Source organism: Colletes latitarsis, chromosome 6, assembly GCF_051014445.1.
Source record: "Colletes latitarsis isolate SP2378_abdomen chromosome 6, iyColLati1, whole genome shotgun sequence".
Taxonomy (NCBI): Eukaryota; Metazoa; Arthropoda; class Insecta; order Hymenoptera; family Colletidae; genus Colletes; species Colletes latitarsis.
The window spans coordinates 3541321-3563820 of record NC_135139.1 but is presented as its reverse complement, the minus strand read 5'-3'; the positions used below and the strand labels follow the sequence as shown (position 1 = coordinate 3563820).

The 22500-nt window shown below is 33.4% G+C and overlaps 1 protein-coding gene across 3 annotated transcripts in view; it reads right to left on the bottom strand.

The window, feature by feature from the left end:
* The window catches only part of LOC143342752 (uncharacterized), a 128419-nt gene that overhangs the window by 63906 nt on the left and 42013 nt on the right, over positions 1-22500 (bottom strand). For 2 of the 3 annotated variants that reach the window (XM_076766956.1, XM_076766957.1), the window contains exon 2: positions 11276-11410. The exons of the other annotated variant lie outside the window; for it this stretch is intronic. In XM_076766956.1, coding sequence (XP_076623071.1) covers positions 11276-11410 — 135 coding nt within the window. The remainder of the gene's footprint in view (positions 1-11275; positions 11411-22500) is intronic. 3 annotated transcript variants of the gene reach the window in all.

Sequence of the window (22500 nt, the reverse complement as noted above, 5' to 3'; positions counted from 1 at the left end):
GTAAAGGTATTTCATTGAAATTTTTGTCTGAAGCAGAGCTCATGGGTACCCATAAAAAAATCCTACCCACTTTCTAGAAAGAATTTCAGTACGGGCGGAACTTTAAATGGTAATAACTTTTTAACGAAGCCTCCATCAACAGTTTGTATTCTTGATTTTTGTCTTATTTTGGCCTCTAGAATCTCCCATTAAAATTTTTCCCACGGGTGGCTGAGCACCCTGTATCTTTCTTCATTTCACCCAATTAGATTTGTTGGAAACAGAACGTGTTTGCAATGACTCTTCCTCCACCACTGAAATTGCGGAAGGAAGATCCACCCTCTTGGAGGAAAATACAACAAATACGAATTTGGAGTGTCAACGAAAATTCATTGACGAGTCTTTCTTCCGACAAGTGAAGGAAGGAACATCATTTTATTTCCAATCAGTCGAGAAAATACTTCTTGTGTTCCTTAACAGTCGTCAACGATCGAGAAGACAAGTGCTTTCTTTTCAAACAATCAAGCGAATAGTTCTGTCGAAATACACTCTTTTCCTAATATTCGAAGGAACGATATTAAAGTTAAACGTGTTTAAAGAGTATAGCCGATTAAGGAGATCAAAAGTGCCCTCAAACCAAAGCGATGGATCATTCGATAGCTTATTGAAAAAAAAACATTTTGTACCAATTTTTAACCCGTAATTTCGCCCCAAAAATTTTTTTGGCTGTTGAATGATAAGTAAATTATTTCAAAAGCCATTCTGATTAACTCCGTATTCTAAAGTAATTCGTTGCAATAATGTAATTAAGAACCCCGCTTCATACAATTAAAATACAACTTTAATGAAGATTCAGAATGTTTCGACCGCGAAGCAATGTGTCCTCGTGCTTTGCTGTGCGATCCGTGCGTATTACACAGCCCCGTGATGCTGTGTTCTATTCCGTACTTCTCGAAGGACCACTCAAATATCTAATTGGGAAACTAGAAGGATATTGGAAGCCCGTTGCTTCCAAGTAAGAGTCCGTTGTTCTTTGATTTATGCTTGAATCCTCATATTCTCGCGGAGACTGTGTCTTCGAGTTGTAAGTTCGATTAACGAATTTCTAAGGCCCATTGCCCTTAATTACACAAGAATCCTCGTATTCTTGCGAAAAGTATCTTCGAGTTGTAAGCTCGATCAAAACCAATCTTACTAAGAATCTTAATTCTACTCTTAACCTAAGCTCGGTTGCCCCTACCAAGGCGACGAAGACGAACATCGATCACCGGTGAGAGGATTAGTCAAGCCAATCCTCAAAGTCGCCACCTTGCCAGGGCGTTTCTTACTTTTGCAACATTTTCGCCCACCCTGTTGTCCAGTGTCCAGGTAGACCATGCAAGGGCGAGCGAGAACGTTGTCTTTTTTATAATAATTTGGAGAAAGCCACCGTCGGTTCCCCAAGATCCCAGTATATCGCAGTTGCGCGCCAACGTGAATTTACGATACGTCAATCGCTATTGAGTCGAAGTATTACTCCAGGAAGGATTTCAAGTCTCGTGTAGAGTTTGGAGATTTCTTAAACAACCACAACGTAATTTGCCAAAGAAATGTATCTAAATTTCGATCCTCAAAAATAGCCGTAAGTCACGTTCGCATCGTAAACCCCGTGATGTTAAGGTTCGTTAAGAATCCTTAACACAGAATTTAATGCCATTAATATAAGGAAATCTGGTAGACCACGAAGTTTGAAAAATGTAGAAAAGCCTTTATTATATCCTAAAGGTAGAACTTTGACAAGAGAAAAAAAGAGAGACATGATGGACCTGCTAAAATTCATTTCTCCTGTTAAACATGACTATTATAAAGACTTGAAAACTAATCGTAATGACGGAACCTCACATACAGTTGATGATGAAGACATCACTTATATTGCTGATGAATTAATAAAAAGTAATGTATTATATTTTAACAGAACTGTTAATATTCATTTTTATGAAACGTTTGTAATAAAAGTAAATAATAATTAACTTCGTTTGTAATAAAAAGCAAACAAATTTGAACACTGAATTTAACTTTATTAGTTATTTCACTTACCAAACCAATTAACTCCCCAAGTCACATAAAAATTGTAATATTACTGACGATTACTCTAAAGCTTTTCCATTTTATACAGGGTGTTCGGCCACCCCTGGGAACAATTTTAATGGGAGATTTTAGGGGTCAAAATAAGACGAAAATCAAGAATACCAATTTGTTGATTGAGGCTTCGTTAAAAAGTTATTAACGTTTAAATTTCCGCCTGTAGATAGGCAACCTGCATACAGCTGCGTGTGGGCGATAGTGGTTCTCACTCAGCATGAAAAACTCTACTTAGTGACGTATCGACAGCCTCACAGTTTTCTGAGTGAGAACCACTATCACGCGTACGCAGCTGCTTGCAGATTGCCGTTATACAGGCGGAACTTTAAACATTAATAACTTTTTAACGAAGCCTCCATCAACAGTTAGTATTCTTGATTTTCGTCTTATTTTGACCTCTATAATCTCCCATTAAAATTTTTCCCAGGGTTGGCCGAACACCCTGTATACCGTTAGCTGAATGCTACATCTGTATTTATGCATTCTACAAAGTTTATTTGAATTTATATTATAAAGGGAATTTTAAAAAACAATGTATATTATTTCATCACATTCTTTCACTTTTTGTTTTGTGAAAATCATCTCCAGTGACGACTGTATATGTCTAAAGTTTCTTTCCTGTTTTGATCATGGATTCTTCAAACTCTTGATGTTTATTATACAAAGATAAGAATTCGCCACTAGGGCAAACTGCTCTTCACCCTCGCCTTTCTTCTGTGAGTGAACCGCACAGTTTAGAAACCGATTTCAGACCAAACGGATCTCTAAGAGATATCTTCGCGTTTCAAATAAAGACCAAATATTCTACAGTAAAATATTGTTGTTTAATTCAATCATACAACCCATAGTCCTACAATTTTAATATGTGGAGTTAATCGATTTGTCCTATGAACGGCTCACATTCTGAAGTATCGAGGATGTTTCCAACGGTGCCGTTGGCACAGCAGTAAAGCGTCTGACTGTAGAACCATTGAAAATATTTTGACCGTATATTCGATTTCTTTTTGGACTTTAGTATTTTTTCTTATTCATTATTTTGTTCTCAAGTGCTAACTATATGACATTGATCTACGTATATTTACTTATAAATGTTCTAAAAGTATTTTAAGAATATTTTAATTTGAAATATGTATAAAAATAATTTTAGAACTTTTTTTGCGTTGGATTAAAAATAACTCCGAAAATAATTAACGATATATATTATTAGACTATTGCAATGCATAATAAACAGTTGAAATCCAAAGAGATTTTACATTTCGGTTTATCATACACTCTTCTGACACATTGCTATTTTTGAGAAACATTCTTTCGTAAGATTACTTTAAGAAATTGTTGTTAATACAAAATTAAGATTCTGAAGATAAATACAGGACTTTTAAATCTTTCATTTTTGTTCTATATTTGTACTCCGATATTTTCAATAGTAATTGCTGTATCATAAACCTATGGATATCGAATCTGAATGAATGAATATACTTGTGATAACTTCTGAGTAAATTTCCGGCTCGCAAAAGGAATAGACAAAATGGAAGAATAGAAATAAGCTCATGGATTCAACGTTACGCACTTCGCAACTGGTGGCTCATGAAGGAAGCCATAATTGTAGGTTACGTGTATGAATCGACGATGGTATGGCTAACCCTGGTACCAACGGAGTTAGAGTTATAAGGAAAAGGTGTACATTCACGGCGAACCAACGTATAGCTAGTGTAAGGAGCTTCTAGTAAGAGTGAACGAATCGGCGCTTGGCATATGCATCTATCGTAAGTGATCTGCAGCCTATCGTGAGTGATACACTTCAAGCGATAAAGGTGTATCGTTTGGTAAGATATCTCTAGTCTTACTGCTAATAGGTTTCAGGATTGTTTTAAATGAATAAAACTAGTTTAAGATAAATATTTGAATATATTCTATACAGGGTGGGACGATAACTATGCCCACCTTGAATATCTCCGTTATTTGTAATAATATGAAAAAATGTTATATACAAAACTTGCACGGTACAGAGGGGGACACATTGTGATATAAACATTTTTCGTGTGGGTGGAAGCATAGAGGAGATTTCAAGATCATCTTCATTTTTTTAAATAGAATGCTATATTCTTTTTATTGCAATGTGATAGGGGGTGTTGAGACGACTTCATCAAGCTATCCATGAAGGTCACGCAAGGTCAAATGTGGTAGTAAAATAAACTTTCTTACATTACAGAAGATATTCGAAATGGTGACCGTTTGCGTCAATGCAAAGTTGCAGTCTTCGTATCGCTACATCACGTGCCTCTCTTATCGTCTGTGAACTTATTTTAGCACATGCTGTACTTCATAGATCCTTACTTTCATATAAACGAATGGTCTTGTAACATTGTTTATGTTGTGGCAATACATCGCGTGTAGCTAGAAATGTAAACATTACAGCAGTTCGTAACATTGACATGAAATATCAGTAGTCAGTCTCAGTGGATTGTTAAATCAAGCAACAGTGTGATTATCAAAATGAAGTTTTCTTTTGAAGAGCAAGTGGATATGATCCTCATTTATAGAGAAATGCAACAAAATTCGATAAGAGCTGCAGCCTTGTATGCTGAACAATATCCAAACCATACACATCCTTCGCACCGAACATTTCAAAGATTGTGAAAAAAATTAAAGGAAACCGGAAGTTTGGGTATTCGTAAGAGCAGTCGTCATAAAAGAGCAACTGAAAGAAATGAAGTTTCTGTTCTTGCAATGGTAGCTCGAAACCCGCAGATTAGTTCTCGACAGATTGAACGTGAGTCTATCAATAGAAGGAGCGTACTACGAATCTTTGCACGACATAAATTTCATCCATACCATATTAGTCTCCATCAACAGTTATACGGTGCCGATTTTATGAATCATGTCACATTTTGTCAATGGGCTCTACAAAAAATACAAATGAATGAAACATTTATTTTTATAATACTGTTCACCGATGAAGCTACCTTTACTAACCATGGAAATATCAGTTTGCACACTATGCATTATTGGAGTCCCGATAATCCATACTGGTTACGACAAGTTGAGCATCAATGACAGTGGTCAGTTAATGTGTGGTGCGGAATCGTTGATGATCAAATAATCAGATTGCATTTTATAAATGGACACCTTACTGGCGAACGATATGTACACTTTATACGAAATACATTGGGGATTTTATTAGAAAGTGTACCATTAAACATTCGCCAATTGATGTGGTTACAGCACGACAAATGCCCAGCACATTATGCTCGGAGAGTAAGATATGCACTTAACGAACTTTACCCAAATCGATGGATAGGACGTGGAGAATTAATTTCTTGGTCAGCTCGCTCTCCAGACTTAACTCCATTAGATTTTTTTCTCTGGGGAGCATTGAAAAATGTTATTTATCAAGAAGTACCCACTACACCAGAGAATACGAAACAACGGATAATTGCAGCATGTGCTAAAATAAGTTCAGAGACGATAAGAGAGGCACGTGATGTAGCGATACGAAGACTGCAACTTTACATTGACGCAAACGGTCACCATTTCGAACATCTTCTGTAATGTAAGAAAGTTTATTTTATTACCACATTTGACCTTGCATGATCTTCAAGGATAGCTTGATAAAGTCGTCTCAACACCCCCTATCACATCGCAATAAAAAAAAGATAGCATTCCATTTAAAAAAATGAAGATGATCTTGAAATCTCCTCTATGCTTCCACCCACACGAAAAATGTTTATATCACAATGTGTCCCCCTCTGTACCGTGCAAGTTTTGTATATAACATTTTTTCATATTATTACAAATAACGGAGATATTCAAGGTGGACATAGTTATCGCCCCACCCTATATAATGCTCAAGTACAGTTGTGAAGCTAGTATGCAAGGAACTAATACTATTGTTACGAATACCTTAACGGCGAGAGTTTCTAAACCGACATGACGCGGCTCATTCGCGGGGGCTATTTCTCGGATAGTCTAGTAGACACTCACGTAAAAACCACTAAAGTGAACAGTTACTCGAAAGAGAATGTAATCCGATCTTGCTCAGAGTGACAGCGTAACGAAGTCTCTAGAGTTAGATGAAACTTATGACGAAAATCATTCATCGGCGTGGCGACCCCGCCAACTCGCCATCCACCGGTCCCGTGACCGGCCGTACGCGGGTAACTCCGACGGTGACCGCGACGCGGCGCCGCTAGCCGCTCTCGCAGCAGGTTCCGCGTGCGGTCGGGTATATAAGAGGAGCTCTAATGCCCCCTCACCGAGTTCTCCCGAAGCTTGAACAGCATAGTTCATTACGACGATAGAGTAACGACGCCATTGCTTGACACAGGATCGTTATCCCATCGCGCCGCGCCGCGAAATCAAATCGTTGCAGCGTCCGCGTGCGCTTTTATACAGGGTGTTCGGCCACCCCTGGGAAAAATTTACATGAGCAATTCTAGAGGCCAAAGTAAGACGAAAATCAAGAGTACCAATTAGTTGATGAAGGCTTCGTTAGAAAGTTGTTAACGGTTTCAAGTTCCGCCTGTAGAATGGCAATTTGCGTACAGCTGCGTTCGCGCGGAAGCGCGCACAGCATGAAAAATTCTACTTACCGACGTTATCGACGGCCTTAGATTTTTGCCCACTTATGGAAATGCGAACACCTTACGTTGAATAAGATTCAACTTGTCTTATGAAAATCCAGAAGGGCATATCAAAACTTGCCCGACGAGATTTTCATAGAGAAAGGGTGAATGTCACTTCCAATACCACAACTTTGTGCACAAAAATCACCCACACACGATCATACATGTCTCACGATCGTCCACAATGTCCGCAAGTATCCAGAAATAATCCTTTTAGGCACTAACCACTATGCAATTAAATGAACACGTGCCGCAATTATGTTATTCGTGAATGGCTATGTGTATGTGCACTACGATTCTCCCGAATTACTTACGAATAGAACTGTTGTAAATTTTTCAAATACACTTTAATTTAAGAATATAAAAAGGAATCGTAGTATAAATGAAATTTTCGCATCGATTTGCGATAGTGGTTAGTGCCTGAAAGGATTATTTGTGGATACTTGCGGACATTGTAGATGATCGTGGGGCGTGTATGATCGCGTGTGGGTGATTTTTGTGCACAACGTTGTGTATTGAAAGTGACATTCGCCCTTTCTCTGTGAAAATCTCGTCGGACGCGTTTTGATATGCCCTTCTGGATTTTCATAAGACAGGTTGAATCTTATTCAACGTAAGGTAAGTAGAATTTTTATGCTGTGTGAGAACCACTAGCACTGTCCTGCCGCAACCTTCCGCGCAAACGCAGTTGTACGCGGATTGCCATTCTACTGGCAGAACTTTAAACGTTAATAACTTTATAACGAAGCTTTCATCAACTAATTGGTATTCTTGATTTTCATCTTATTTTGGCCTCTAGAATTGCTCATGTAAATTTTCCCCAGGGGTGGCCGAACACCCTGTATAATATTCTAGATTGTAAGGCACTAGTGGTAAGTTAGTAAGCTACTGTACATACTCACACCAGACCGGTTGCTTCCAGAGCTGCAATGCAACAAGACCCAACACCGGAATCGACGTAATAAACATTTATATTTAACATTAACACGACTTGCGTACTTGATACCCGCCCCGATCCCGTTTCTTCACGTAGACGCTGCTTCGGGAGAAGACCCGAACGCGATACTGCGGCACTCCGGCGCCACCTAACCGGCGTGTCGCGGAACTAGCGTTACAAACTAAACCAATCGAGTATGGAAATTCGGTTCCCTATAGTATACTTGAAAACGCATCCGTTCAGTCGTGGGGCATTATCGTGTAAGGCAATGAGATTGAGCCGGTTGCTCGCATATTGCATAAGTTAATCCCATCCTGGGGGGTGTGCACCGGATGAGCCAACGCCCAAGCCACCAAACGTTTTGGTCCCATATATGATACATACGTAGCATCATTGTAGGATTCGCACACAATCGTAATGCATACAAATTCGACGTGTAAGTTACTCTATACGCAAAAAATGACGAAAGAATTTATTTTTATTTTCCCCTACTATGGCGCAACAAAATAAAAAATTTGAAAAAATTCTACAATATGTGCCCCGATATCCGAAATATCTCTCAATTTTTTCAGATTGCTGCATTCAATAGGACAAGAAATTGCGAAAACATGATTTTTTTGATCACCCCTTTGCTACCCCCATCGTCGAGGTTTTGTCAAATATAAAACATTGGACTGTTTCGTTATTAGTTGCCCTTGTCACCCAAACGGACGATTAATAACGAGTTAATACTGTACATACTCGTACTTTCTTGCTAAAATTGAAATTAATTATCCGCCTTGATAAAGGAAGGACTGACGCGGCATAGGAACTACTGTTGCTATTCTCCTTAAATTTTGAGTCAGTTTGCTACGCCGTTGTTTTAAGAAATACATTGCATAAACAATTTGCTGACCGGCAAATACCAATTTTAGTTATTAGTATATTTAGTTATTAATATATCAAGGTAGTGTAATTTGAAGCGAACGTGCAGGCTGAGTTTGTATTAAAAATTCAATATATTAGTAGCGATATTTATTTATTAATACACTCAAGCCTCGGCTTACGATCGCCTCGGATATATAGTTTCTAAACACAAAGCTTCACGAACTATGTATTATGTTTTGAGTGACGAACACGCAAGCCGTCAAAATCGTGGAACGATATCATCCGGATAAAGCAGTAGTAGGTAAACCGCAGCATAAAAATAGTCAGTGATAATGCAGGAGATTTGTGCTAGGAATTTGTGCCGCGCTCTAGTTTTGTTCAGTTTTAAAGTATTAACTTATGTACAAAAGTGTTGAACGTGTATTTTGTTCGTTGCGGAAGGGGTAACCAAGGAGAGAAAAACAACAGAAAGAGACATTTCATTTCACAAAAGACAAAAACATTTTTTGAAAGATTTTTGACTCCTTTTGTTTGACTCCTTAGAAAAAGATCTTGATTGCTGGGAATATGAGAACGACTTTAATTACGGGTTAAACATCGCGCGGCAATTAAAAGTTGTAAATGAATGTTTTTCTGTATCTAAAAACGAAATTTCAATAACTTGTTGAGTTAACTCAGTTGGAATTTTTCGTTTTACAAACTCATTATTTATTCCTCGTGTAAATCTTACTTTGTCAATCGAAGGCCACGCTTCTTAAAATTTGTTAAATGGAGTATCATTTGGTCCTTCGGATTTTATCATTTTTTCACTGAATATATTTTGTAAAACAATTTCATAAATATGATGCTTGTAAGGCAAATAAAATATCTCCCTTTCAAGGTTTTGTTCCACAAGAACATAAGCTCTTTTGAATCGTCAAATATAAGAGTACTTTCTAGACTTTGAATACACTTTAATGGAGAAAAACGGGTTACAAAAATACCAAATGTTCAATTTCGATATGTCACGTCTTCCCGTTGTCCGATCAATTTCAGATTTTGCATAGGTTATTTTTTCATTTAGTGTCACAATTCCAGGGGGTGTCCCGAAAAATATTACGAAAAGAATTTTTCATCAAGTATAATTAAGGTCCACCCTAATGTATACTGGTAAATAACATTATCGCAAACGATCCACCATCTATTCATTCTTATACAAAATCAAGAATACTAATTTGTTAATTGAGGCTTCGTTCAAAAGTTATTAACGTTTAAAGTTTCGCCTGTAGAACAGTAATCTGCGAATAGCTGCTTGCATGTGATAATGTTTCTGACTCAGTCTGAGAAATTATACTTACCGACGTATCGACAACCTTACAGTTTTGTGAATGAGGACCACTGGGACCGATCTGCCTCAACCTATCGCGCATACGTAGCTGTTAGCAGATTTCCGTTCTACAGGTGGAACTTTAAACGTTAATGACCTTTTAACGAAGCCTCAATTAACAAATTAGTATTCTCGATTTTCGTCCTATTTTGGCCTCTAGAATTTCCCATTAAATTTTTTCGGAGAGGTAGCCGAACACCTTGTATGTGTCTTTATAGTTAGAGAAAACATTTTTTTAAATTGTGGTAATTGTGGAAATTACCAAACATTGGTCCATTTCGTTAGATTTTTCGAAATTTTAATTTATAGTATCTTATAATCCTCGAAAATATTTGAACTATCAAGCTAAAATTTTACATAAATTAATTAAAACTACCAATATATGTTGCAAATTTGAAAACAATTAATAATTGTAGTATCAACTTTTGAGTAGTTTTACGTGAAATGGTTTATTCACACAAGTAATCAATGAATCATGTAATGAAAAACAGTAGAGCTGCAATAGTATAAAATAACAGAGATGCATTAGCAAGTATCGTAATAATAAATAATTTAATACATCGTTGCAACAAAGAATTGGTTGTACTAGCATAAACTATAACTATTTATTTAAAGATACATTTATTGGGGCTTTCTGTTGTAAAATGTTGCAAATTGAATTTGATCATGATAACGTAATGAAGATTACTTGAAGGCTTTGCAGCAAGTAAGATGCAACTCCAATTTTGACCATTTTTTAAATTATGATTTTTTAATTATGTGTAATATATGTAAAAAGCCAATAATTTTTGCAAATCCAATAATAAATGGGCGAGTTATTGCAAATTTTGCATTTACACCCATTACTGTAAATGCATAGATAATGTCATTTTTTTATGTCTACATATGCATCCAACATATTTTTCTTACATTTGATCAATAAGCAACAATAAACCAATAAATTGTGTTCTTTATTGTGTATAGATAGCAAAACGTAACTATTTTTTGCTTTTTTCGGTGTAAATTAGATGCAACTCCAGATTTAATAAATTCGCTAAAAATAGAAATAGAAATTTATCAAATCAATAACCATTAATTGCTATGTGGAAGTGTGTACTCTTCAATTAGTTGTTATGTTTGTTAATGTTTAGCAAAGCTATCATTTTTATAAACGGTTTTTTTTAGTTTACTAAAAAGTGCTAAAAATGGAGCTGTATCCTTCTTGCTGCGAGGTTTTCAATTGTTAATTATGATACTTTGCAATTGCAGTAATGAATATCATTACTGAAATATAAAATTTAAAATAAAATTTATACGACTCGGATTATTTCTACAATTCTTGTTAGTCTATGAATTTAGAAAAAAAGGGATTATAAATAATTTAACAAAATTATGCATATTAACCTGAACACGAGCCTCTGAGAGTGCAATACGAAGGGCAACTTCTTCCCTTAGGAAAACGTCCGGATAGTGCGTCTTCTGGAAGAGTGATTCCAATTCTTGAAGCTGTTGTGGAGTAAAAGTCGTCCGATTGCGTCTCTGCTCAAACATAATTAACAATAATTAATGACATTTCAATAATATTTAGTGTCCCCATCTAGTTATCTTAAACACTATTCAATATAGACTTATTATCAGATACATTATGGTAAATTGAAGAAAGTATCGGAAAAGCATGGAAACAATATATGTAATTAAATTGTTTCACAAAGTTTTAATGTAATGCCACATGATTTCAATATGGTGACATAAGTAAGAGTTTAAACTTTAATTCTTTTTTAAAAAGAGTGATCGTAATTTCTTCTTTTATTCAATATTGTTGTGCAATAAGATTGTACAATATTATTATCTTCAGAGTACATTCATATTCTAAATAAATTATACGTAATTATATCAGTTTCTTAGGCAACGTATGCGATTTACATCTTTATTCAATTTGGTTAGTTGAAAACATCTGAGTATTGTTATCCTTTGTGGATTACTGATAATGTTTGTTTATTTCCATTTGTCTTCGCATTAACTCAACGAAATCGAACAAGAAAAGGAACTAATATTAATTTAATTTATAAATAATACTATTCTAAAAGTAATGATTTAACGTAAATAAATAAATACAATGTATTGTACTCAATTGTTTCACATGAGCTTCTATTTTTGAGAAAATCGACTTTAAACATTTTCTAATACGTGTATCTACGTTTGCAATGTGTATCTACGTTGTGAAAATATTTTTTAAATATTTTAAATAGATTTTCATTGTTATATAGTTAAAAATTGAAAAAATATATAATTAATAAAATAAAAAAAGATATGGTTTAAACATAACGCGAACCAGTGTCAAAAAGTTTGCAGCGTATCCACAGTCAAGCATCTTACTCATTACATCATCGCATCTCTTGGAAATAATGCTGATGCTTCTAAATATAATGCACATAGCACCTTTAATTTGGTGATTTATTTTTGTTTTTCTATTCTATACACCGTTCTACTCAACATAGAATTGTTTAAAACCATAGAATATAGTTATCCATTAAAGGAAATACAAAAATTCAAAGTATAAGTTGCTTTTTCATGCGAAAAACGCCGAAAAAATCGGTTTTTGATTTTTGTCACTACGACGCACCCTGCCAAAAAATCTGAAAAAATTCGGGGATATAACCAATAACAATATGTATTTACAGTAATTATATAAATCTAGTGTCTCGAAAGCTTCGATACGAAATCGGTATTTTTCTGCATTTTTTTGCGTTTTTAATTTTTCACGCCTAGGATTTCGAATAGAAAAATCGGAAAAAATTCTCAAACACGTATCTCGGTAACCACAATGCACCAGATTTTTTTCATAATTTTCCTACTCGATTAAATAGAGGAAATAGGCACAAATTCGCTAATCCGAATTTTCCCTATAACTACCCTTCCGAACAAGATAGAGGGTTGAAATTTGGCACAGAATGTTTTTTTCTGATGCTCTATCGATTGATACATCGTATGTAAAATTTGGTTCAAGGGCACATTTGACCCCCTTATTCGGCTATACCCTTTAGTAATAATAAAACAAACTTATTAGAATATTTTAATTATAGACTGAAGTTTAAATTGTACATAAGTATTTTTTTGTTCAAATGATTTTGATAAATGTTATCAATTTATTTTTAAAAAGCGTTTATCAGGAGTTTATTAGAGAAAAGAACTTACATGAGGAACATGAATTAGAAATTAAAATATATTGTTGAATATATTACTCAGTCAGTGATATTTATTTACATTACGGTCTTCATTAACAATAAGACACTTTCAACATATGCTTTCTGGGATATGTTGAATCTTTAATTTTTCAAATAGCAAAACAATTTTTCTTTCGTAAGACAAACATTCTTTTAGAAGCAAAAGTCAATTAGCATCAAATTTTCTATCACGATCAATTCAGTATTGAAATTGCATGTTCAAAAAACTGTTTAAAAAAACAACACAATCTATTCTGTTTATAAATCAAATTCCTTTGAATTTTGAGATTTTTGTTTCTTAATTTTAAAGAGTTCCAAAAGATATTACATGGTTTTAATCACGTCATTTCCAATTATTTTCACGACTTGTATCGAAATAAAATATGTGTATTAGTATTGGGTTGACAAGAAAGTAGTTTGGTCGTGTCACGCAGAGAGAGTGTTGTAATTGCTTTGCTGTAATCCCGTCAGTGTTGTTTTTTCCTTGTGGTATTTGATATCAGTTACATTTACGTTACTCTAGAAGCAAGTTGTGTCTAATTTTGTTTGTAACTGTTAATTTAGTGACCATTTTAACATAGATTGCAAAAATGACATTTTCGTCATATTCTACTTTTTTATTTCCGTGAAGGGAAGATAGCTACTGAAGCTCACGAAGAGATAGTAGAAGTTTATGGTGTTATGGTGTTGATTGCATAACGGAATGTACCTCTCAGAATTGGTTTAAAAAATTCCATTTTGGAGATTTTTCATTCAAAGATGACTAACGCTCTGGTCGATCTACTGAAGTTGATGATAACCAAATTAAAGCCATAATTGAAAAAAATCGTCATATAACTGCTCGGGAAATTGCAGAGAGGTTAAATGTGTCTCACACAACAAATGAAAACCACTTAAAATGGCTTGGATTCGCTAAAAAGCTCGATATTTGGATTCCGCACGAATTGAAGGAGATTCACTTAACGCAATGAATCAATGTTTGCGACATACATCTAAAACACAATAAAACCGACTCTTTTTTTAAAAGAATCATCACTAGTGATAAAAAATGGGTTGTCTAATATCATTCGAAAACGATCATGGTATCAAGCGTGATAAACCAGCACAAACCACATATAAAGCTGAATTGCATCAAAAAAAGGCTTCACACATCTATAGTCACTTGTGAGAAATTATTGTATCCTCCATACAGCTTTGACCTGGTACCATCTGATTATCATTTATGTCGAAGTTTACAAAACTCTTTGAATGGTAAAACGTTAAAAAATGATGAGAACCTGAAATCGCACTTAGTTCAATTTTTTGCTGATAAGGACCAAAATTTCTATAAACGTGGAATCATGAAACTGCAAAGACGATAGCAAAAGGTGATTGAATAAAAAGGAAAATACATAATTTATTAAAGTCTACTCTTTGTATAAAAAATATAAGTTTTATTTCACCCTACAAAACTGAAATTACTTTTTTACCAATCCAATATATTGTTAGAAAATTTTTCGTAAGTACGAAAATATATCTTGCATTTGTTCGCATTGCCATTATGCGTTCGTTTATTTTTAGTATAAGTTGCAAGTAAATCTTTTTGGTGTTTTTGATTATTTTCGCTACTTTCAAATTTTCCGTTTGAATAACTGAAGTTCTTGTTCGAATAAGTGGATTTAATCGCACTTATAGTTCACTTTTCAGGTGATAGTAATATTAGAATATTTATGAACTTGTAAATTATTAGAAAGGACAATAATTTAGTGAAGTTTGATAAATACATTCGTTATTTGGTTAAAAATTATTTTCATTTAAGGACTTTAAGATCCTTTAAATTTTTCAAATACTCTAAATTATACTTATTGCTTTCTATCTGTGTGTTCTATCACAACTTTATTTACAAAATGGAGTTTGTAAATATGTTTAAGAATTGCTGTTTAATTTGTTTCTATTACACGATAATAATTTCAGCATTTTTATATTACTTTCGCTATTATTTTATCATTGCGCGTCGTTTAGGATTTCGAAATTTCAATTATAGCACCTGAATTTCATAAATATTTTTAAAATCCTGCAACCAACAGTTGTTTAGTTACAGATCCTAAAATTCTTGTTTGGATTTAAGTTTTCGTTTAACTGTAAAGCTTCCCCGCAGAGGATTGGTCTGCTTTGAAAACCATACGTAAACTGCAGCATCTAAAACAGTGTCTTCTACACTTAATATACTTTTCCTTTTCCTTTAACTTTTTCCATTTATTGTTACTTCATTTCTATAGTTTATTATTTTAGATTCATTTTTTAAGGACGATTCTCTTACAATTTCAATTACTTTCGGAAGCTATATTCTCAAATTATAAACCAAGTCCTATTATAATATACAGGGTGTTCGGCTACCCTTGGGAAAAATTTTAATGGGGGATTCTAGAGGCCAAAATAAAACGAAAATCAAGAATACTAATTTGTTGATGGAGGCTTCGTTAAAAAGTTATTAACGGTTAAAGTTTCACCCGTACTGAATCTTTTTCTAGAAAGTGGGTGGAATTTCGGGGGTAGATTTATTCACCAAAAATTATTGTAATTGATCCCCGCAACCGAAAATAATTTTTCCAGAACGATTTGAAATTTTTTAATTTAATTTTTTAATAACTTTTTGAAAATTGATATTCTTGATTTTCGTCTTATTTTGGCCTCTAGAATCTCCCATTAAAATTTTTCCCAGGAATGGCCGAACACCCTGTATAATATTATATGTATACTTTACTACAATTATAATTGAAAGACTGCTTCTTCGAAATAGTGCTTGGTAACGAAAAGTACATTGACAACAACGACAACACCAGTACAAATGTGTTTATTAACACTTTTGTGTGTAGTAAATGGTGTAATGAATCGATAGTAATTCAGATAATAGGAGACCAGCAGAAGTTCAATAAGTCGGGCGTCGACGAAAATTTTGTTCCAATAAACGAAGTTCTATAAATGGAGTTCTACTGTAGTATATGATTGCTTTCAGAATGATGACAGAAAATCGCAGATTACGCTTAACATTTTTTTAGTCATGGATTAATAAATTATACTTTTTAAATGTGCAATGTTTTCTAAGACAGCTTAATAATTCAAACTATATGATACGGAATAAGTGTAGATACGATGCTGATGTTACATTGTCTGGAAAGAAATAAAAACTCATAATTGGATCATCAAGTATGCTGTCTAAAACATATTTTATTTTGTTTAAAAGTATCTTTGTGAAATAATATTAAGGTTTGTAAATTTCACTTATAAGCAATTAGGTCATTGAACATTCTTTCCTTTGCAAGATTTGCTTTGTTTGCGCATACAATGTTTAATATTATAAATATTGTACATTGAATGTGTGTTATTGTAGATGAGTTTCCATTCGCGGAATGTGATTGCAATCTATTCATTCTTGTACTCTAGAGGTAGGGCAACGATGCACCCTATTCCAGCATACACTATAAGGAAAGACTCTTTGTACTAATGCCAATATACATAATTTTTTTCTATTAGATTGAATCATACATAACTCCCATTTTTCCTTTTAAAATTTATTTCGGTTTGAGACATTTTACAATTGACCTTCATCTGTTATATGTATGTTCTTCATCGCTATGGTGAGTTGTTTCTATTTATGAGATAATTTACAAATACCTTCAATAAATAATTATTTATTCCTTCAAATTTTTGAATAAAATTACAACGTTATCAAATTAATTGAATAATTATAAGCATTATCATTTGTATTAGATTAATATTTATAATTGTATTACTAAACTAAATCAATTTTGTGGCAACACTTCCCCTACTTACCACCAGAGAGGCTGTAACTTTATTTCATTCTCAATGTTTCGAGAATTATGCTAATCTTAGAAAATAATTTGCACAAAATTGATTTGCAGCGTAAAATTCAAAGAATCGGTTTGTTTTCATTGTAACCCTCTCGAAGGTAGTTTAACTACAAATCCTCTTAATCAAATATAAAAATTATATAGTTATTTGTTGTTTAATTAATAAATGAAACTATATATAAGAAAGGAAGGGTCATCTCTATCAATAATTATAAATTGATTCTTATATTAACAATAATTAACATTTGTTGTATATTGTTGAAAATAACATTCTTTCAACTTGAAAATTGATTCATGTCACTCTACTTAAACAAATATTTAAAATTTAATACTTTGAAAAGTATCCAAATTAGGAAATGCGATAATATTGCATGAATTTGTTGACAAAATATTAAATGTCAGTTATGTTTTACAAAGTATAAACATGACGTATTTGTGTGTAAATGTACACTTGTCTCTGCTAAAATATCTTAGAAGACTAAACTTACAAGGAACGTTCGTGAACGGTCCGGCTTCGATTTTGATGAAACTTCGTACACTTATAAAGCAGTCAAAATTAATCGACTCGTATTTTTTTTTAGCTGCGGTAACTCGAGTTTAAACCATCCCTTGAAGTTTTGGCTCGAGACGGCTATCTCGAAAACGGAAAAACATGCGAAAAAATTATTAATGGGCGAGGTTAATGGTTTCTTATGTACAATAACATGGTGTTAAAAAATTTAACAAAATACAATTTGTTTATAACAAAAAAAATTTATTATCTTAATTTTTCATTTTATTGACATTTTCATAATGACAAAATATGACGAGCATTTTATTCCAAATTCATTGGTATGTAACATTTTAAAATTGCCTTTTATAGTTTTGCAGATTTTTATGATTTACATCTTGCGCGCACATCCACTATGCTAGTAGCCGTTCTAACTTTGATTTTAATGAAGCACTGTAGGCTTGCACTAAATTATACAGTAACAAGTAACAAGTTTCTTAACAGCAATGAAAAGATTAATTGTTTTTATTACCCACCTATGACGTCGTGGCAAAGGTAAAGTGATTTATAAATTATAAATACATACAGTGTGTATAGCAATTATTCTATGTAGTTTCGACAATAGTGGTACTCGTCGAAAAAATGTTTACAACATAAAGATTTCTTACACCATGCGCATTTAATTATTGCCACATCATCACAAATATGGCATCTTGGTTCATTTTCAACAGAATAGCAGTTCACTACAGGATTTTGGAATGCATTTGGTTTTTCATCTATACAGGGTATTCGGCCATTCCTGGAAAAAATTTTAATGGGAGATTCTAGAGGCCAAAATAAGACGGAAATCAAGAATACTAATCTGTTAATGGAGGCTTCGTTAAAAAGTTATTAATGTATAAAGCTCCGCTCTTATTGAATTTTTTTTGGAAAGTGGGTAGGATTTTGCGAGTAGGTCTATTCACCAAAAATTATCGTAATTGACCCCCGCAACCGAAAATAATTTCTCCAGAACGATATGAAATTTTTTAATTTTGTCGAAAAATTTCACACATTCTCGCATTTTTTTCTCCAAAGTGGGTAGGAATTTGAGGGTATATCTATTTACCAAAAATGATTGTAATTGACCCCATTGTCACGTCATCGCAAATATGGCATCTTGGTTCATTTTCAACAGAATAGCAGTACTCAACAGGATTCTGGAATGCATTTGGTTTTTCATCTATATATCCGGATTTATACCAGGAGTATTTAATAAAATTTTGGAACCATGGCGATGAAAATTGATTGTGGATCAGAGATTGAAGTTTAATTATGTTATTTCTAGCGTGGAGATTAATGTCGTGATTTAAAACGAGAACTATATCGGAAAATCGGCGGACGAAATTTTTCCAACTGCGGAAACCGTAAACATCCAGTGGTTGAACATACTTTGTTCTACCTTTGAGTATTATAACAAGTTTTACGTCTTTACCCTCGGGAGTAACATCGTTTATCGTCTTCTTACAGTGACCACTCCAGGAATCAAGAATTAGAACTATTGCGGGCCCAGTATTTGCAAAGTAAATCTTTCTTAACTAGGTCTTGAAGTGGTCCATAGTTAATTGAAAGCCAGGAAAATTTATAATACCAAAAGATGGAACAAAGTATGTTCAACCACTCGATATTACGGTTTCCGTAGTTGGAAAAATTTCGTCCGCTAATTTTCCGATATAGTTCTCGTTTTAAATCACGACATTAATCTCCACGCTAGAAATAACATAATTAAACTTCAATCTCTGATCCACATTCAATTTTTATCACAAAGGTTTCAAAATTTTATGAAATACTCCTGGTATAAATCCGGATATATAGATGAAAAACCAAATGCATTCCAGAATCCTGTTGAGTACTGCTATTCTGTTGAAAATGAACCAAGATGCCATATTTGCGATGACATGACAATAATTAAATGCGCATGGTGTAAGAAATCTTTATGTTTTAAACATTTTTTCGACGAGTACCACTATTGTCGAAACTACATAGAATAATTGCTATACACACTGTATGTATTTATAATTTATAAATCGCTCCACCTTTGCCACGATGTCATAGGTGGGCAATAAAAACAATTAATCTTTTCATTGCTGTTAAGAAACTTGTTACTGTTATTGTTACTTGTTACTTGTTATTGTATAATTTAATGCAAGCCTACAATGCTTTATTAAAATCAAATTTAGAACGGCTGTTACCATAGTGGATGTGCGCGCAAGATGTAAATCATCAAAATCTGCAAAACTATAAGAGGCAATTTTAAAATGTTACATACCAATGGATTTGGAATACAATACCCGTCATTTTTTGTTATTATGAAAATTTCAATAAAATGAAAAATTAAGTTAATAAATTTTTTTCTGTTATAAACAAATTGTATTTTGTTAAATTTTTTAACACCATGTCATTGTACATAAGAAACCATTAATCTCGCCCATTAACAATTTTTTCGTATGTCTTTCCGTTTTCGAGATAGTCGCTTCGAGCCAAAACTTCAAGGGGTGGTTTCACCCCTTAAACTTGAGTTACCGCAGCTAAAAAAAATACGTTTCGATTATTTTTGGCTGCTTTATAAGTGTACAAAGTTTCATTAAAATCGAAGCCGGAACGTTTGCGAACGTTCCTTGTGAGTATGCCCAGATGGTATGGAATCTAAGCGATGGCTATTATTACAGTTATTATTATAGTTGATAAGTACAGTGTAAATGTATTGAATGTGTTTCATAATTTCATATAGGTTTCTTTTATTTGTAGTTGTGAAATGATTGGTCATACTCATGGAGTCAGAGAAAATTATAAGATTATGAGTGTTACCCACATGAAACAATTTCAGGGTATCTAGAATTGCACATATTTTGGCTGAAAAAATCGACGAGAGTTTCGGAAAATGTTTTTTAATTATTCAGTTTTTGTATTAATGGCGAAAACTATTCTTTTGTCTATTTTTGATGAATCGCTATAGATTTTTGTAGATGTTGTGCATTTGTCGTCGTAACAATCTATTTATCTTCGCTCGTGAGATAACACATTCAGTAGTCCAGTTAAAGAATTACCTACTACAACAAACTTGCTTTTTAGCAAATCTTATAGCAGACTAAAATTACAACACGAAACTTTTAAAACTATCTTTGAATTATTCTTCCATGTATAATACTATCATAAGACATATTTTTTGTTGTTTGTACCACATTTTTCTCTTTGCGGGTATACAAAACCATAATTGCTCAGTAGTACATCTTTTCGTGACTTATATTCAAAACAAGGTCTGTTTTAAAGCAAGAATACTAAACGTAACTTTCTTAAACTACGCGTTGAAGTGTCAGTTTTCAAAATATGTACATATACATATATTTTGTAAGTTAAAAGCGGGGCTTTCCACAGAAAAAAAAAACAAAAAACGTTATCTACTTTAAAAATTCGACATTATTTATTGGCCAACCTAACATAATATTAAATGTTAATTTTAAGGCGTAGTCAAAAATCACGAAACCGTTCATGGTTGTCATAAACTTTTCAATTTTTTTGCAGATATTTGCAATTTATGATCTGAACTTTACAAGACGTATACAGTTACATATACATTATTTGTAACAAATTTTGAAAACATTCTATATAAATCTTAGGAAGGATTAAGATCAAAAACTTTTTCTCTACTTTCTCTAGAAAAAAAACAGAATTAAATGAAATCTTATACATTGCATAGCTACCTACACTACATTAAAAACGTATACCACAAATATTTTAGATTAATGTTGATCGAAGTAGCCTCACTCACAAAGAATTAATTAAGAAATAAATATTTAGAAATTGAAAACAAGTAACATTTATTAAAATGAAAAACCACTCTTATCCAGTACCGTGCATAATGTAATAATCTTGAATAGCAAATATTCTTTAAAGATATGATCTAAGCAGAAAAATTAATTACTACAGAAATAGATTGGTACTGACTTATTCCGTTATGTTTTTCAGTAATCGTATCAATTTATTACTCAGAATCAAATGTGTATAATTGACTTAACGGAATAAAAAAGTATTCTGTATCGAACCGCAGAGACGATTCTTGAAGTTTACAAAGACATTGGGTAAGTTTTGAAACACATGTCATTCAGTCAAACAAAGTGTTCGAATATTATATTAAGCGCTTCGTATCCTCGCAAAACAAAACGTATTTTAAGTGTTGTACAGAACACTAAGTTTTCTATTTTCATTGACGAGACAACAGACTAAACTAATGAGAAATGGATGTCGTTTCTTGTTCGTTATGTTGCACCTGAGATTGTAGATGTTTGAACGGAATTGGTAGAATTACTGTTGCGCCGACAATTTATTTGCAACTTTTAAAATAGTCATAATAGAAAAACAAATTCCTTTCGAAAATATTATCACCTTGTCACGTGACAACGCTGCTGTCATGAGAAGGCGACACTTGTCTTTTATGGCAAAGCTTGCAAAAAAATGTAACGACTAATTTATGACTACACGTTGTCTATGTTATCTGTCTCTAATGGTAGTGCGAGAAGCGTACAATACCATTCCAGACATATACAAAGATCTATTACGAGAAGTTGTCACTTTTATATACAGAACCCCCAAATGTTTGACTATATTCCACGAATTTCAGCAATGTTTTCAAGCCAATGAACGAAAAATTTTTAAATTGTATTCTACGCGATGGTTATCACACTATACATCTGTAGCTACATTTTTACAACGTTGGACTCTGCATTGCTTTTTTTTGCAAAAATTGACCGTAAGTGAGGAAACAGAGTCCGGAGAACGTTTGCTAATCTCGATACTAAATCTAGAAGCCAAAACACATCTTTATTTTTTAAACTATATTCTTGAGTTTTTTTACGAATTTAGCATTTTTTTTAAACTCGAGAAACAAGAATCCCATGAAGCTAGATAATGATCATGTAGCTTTCATGTGCTAAAAAAATGTATAATAGATCGGCTAAGAAACAGAAGTGTAATTTACGATTAAACGCCACACGACGAAGGTTACAAAAATTTCCCCTCTACATTGTA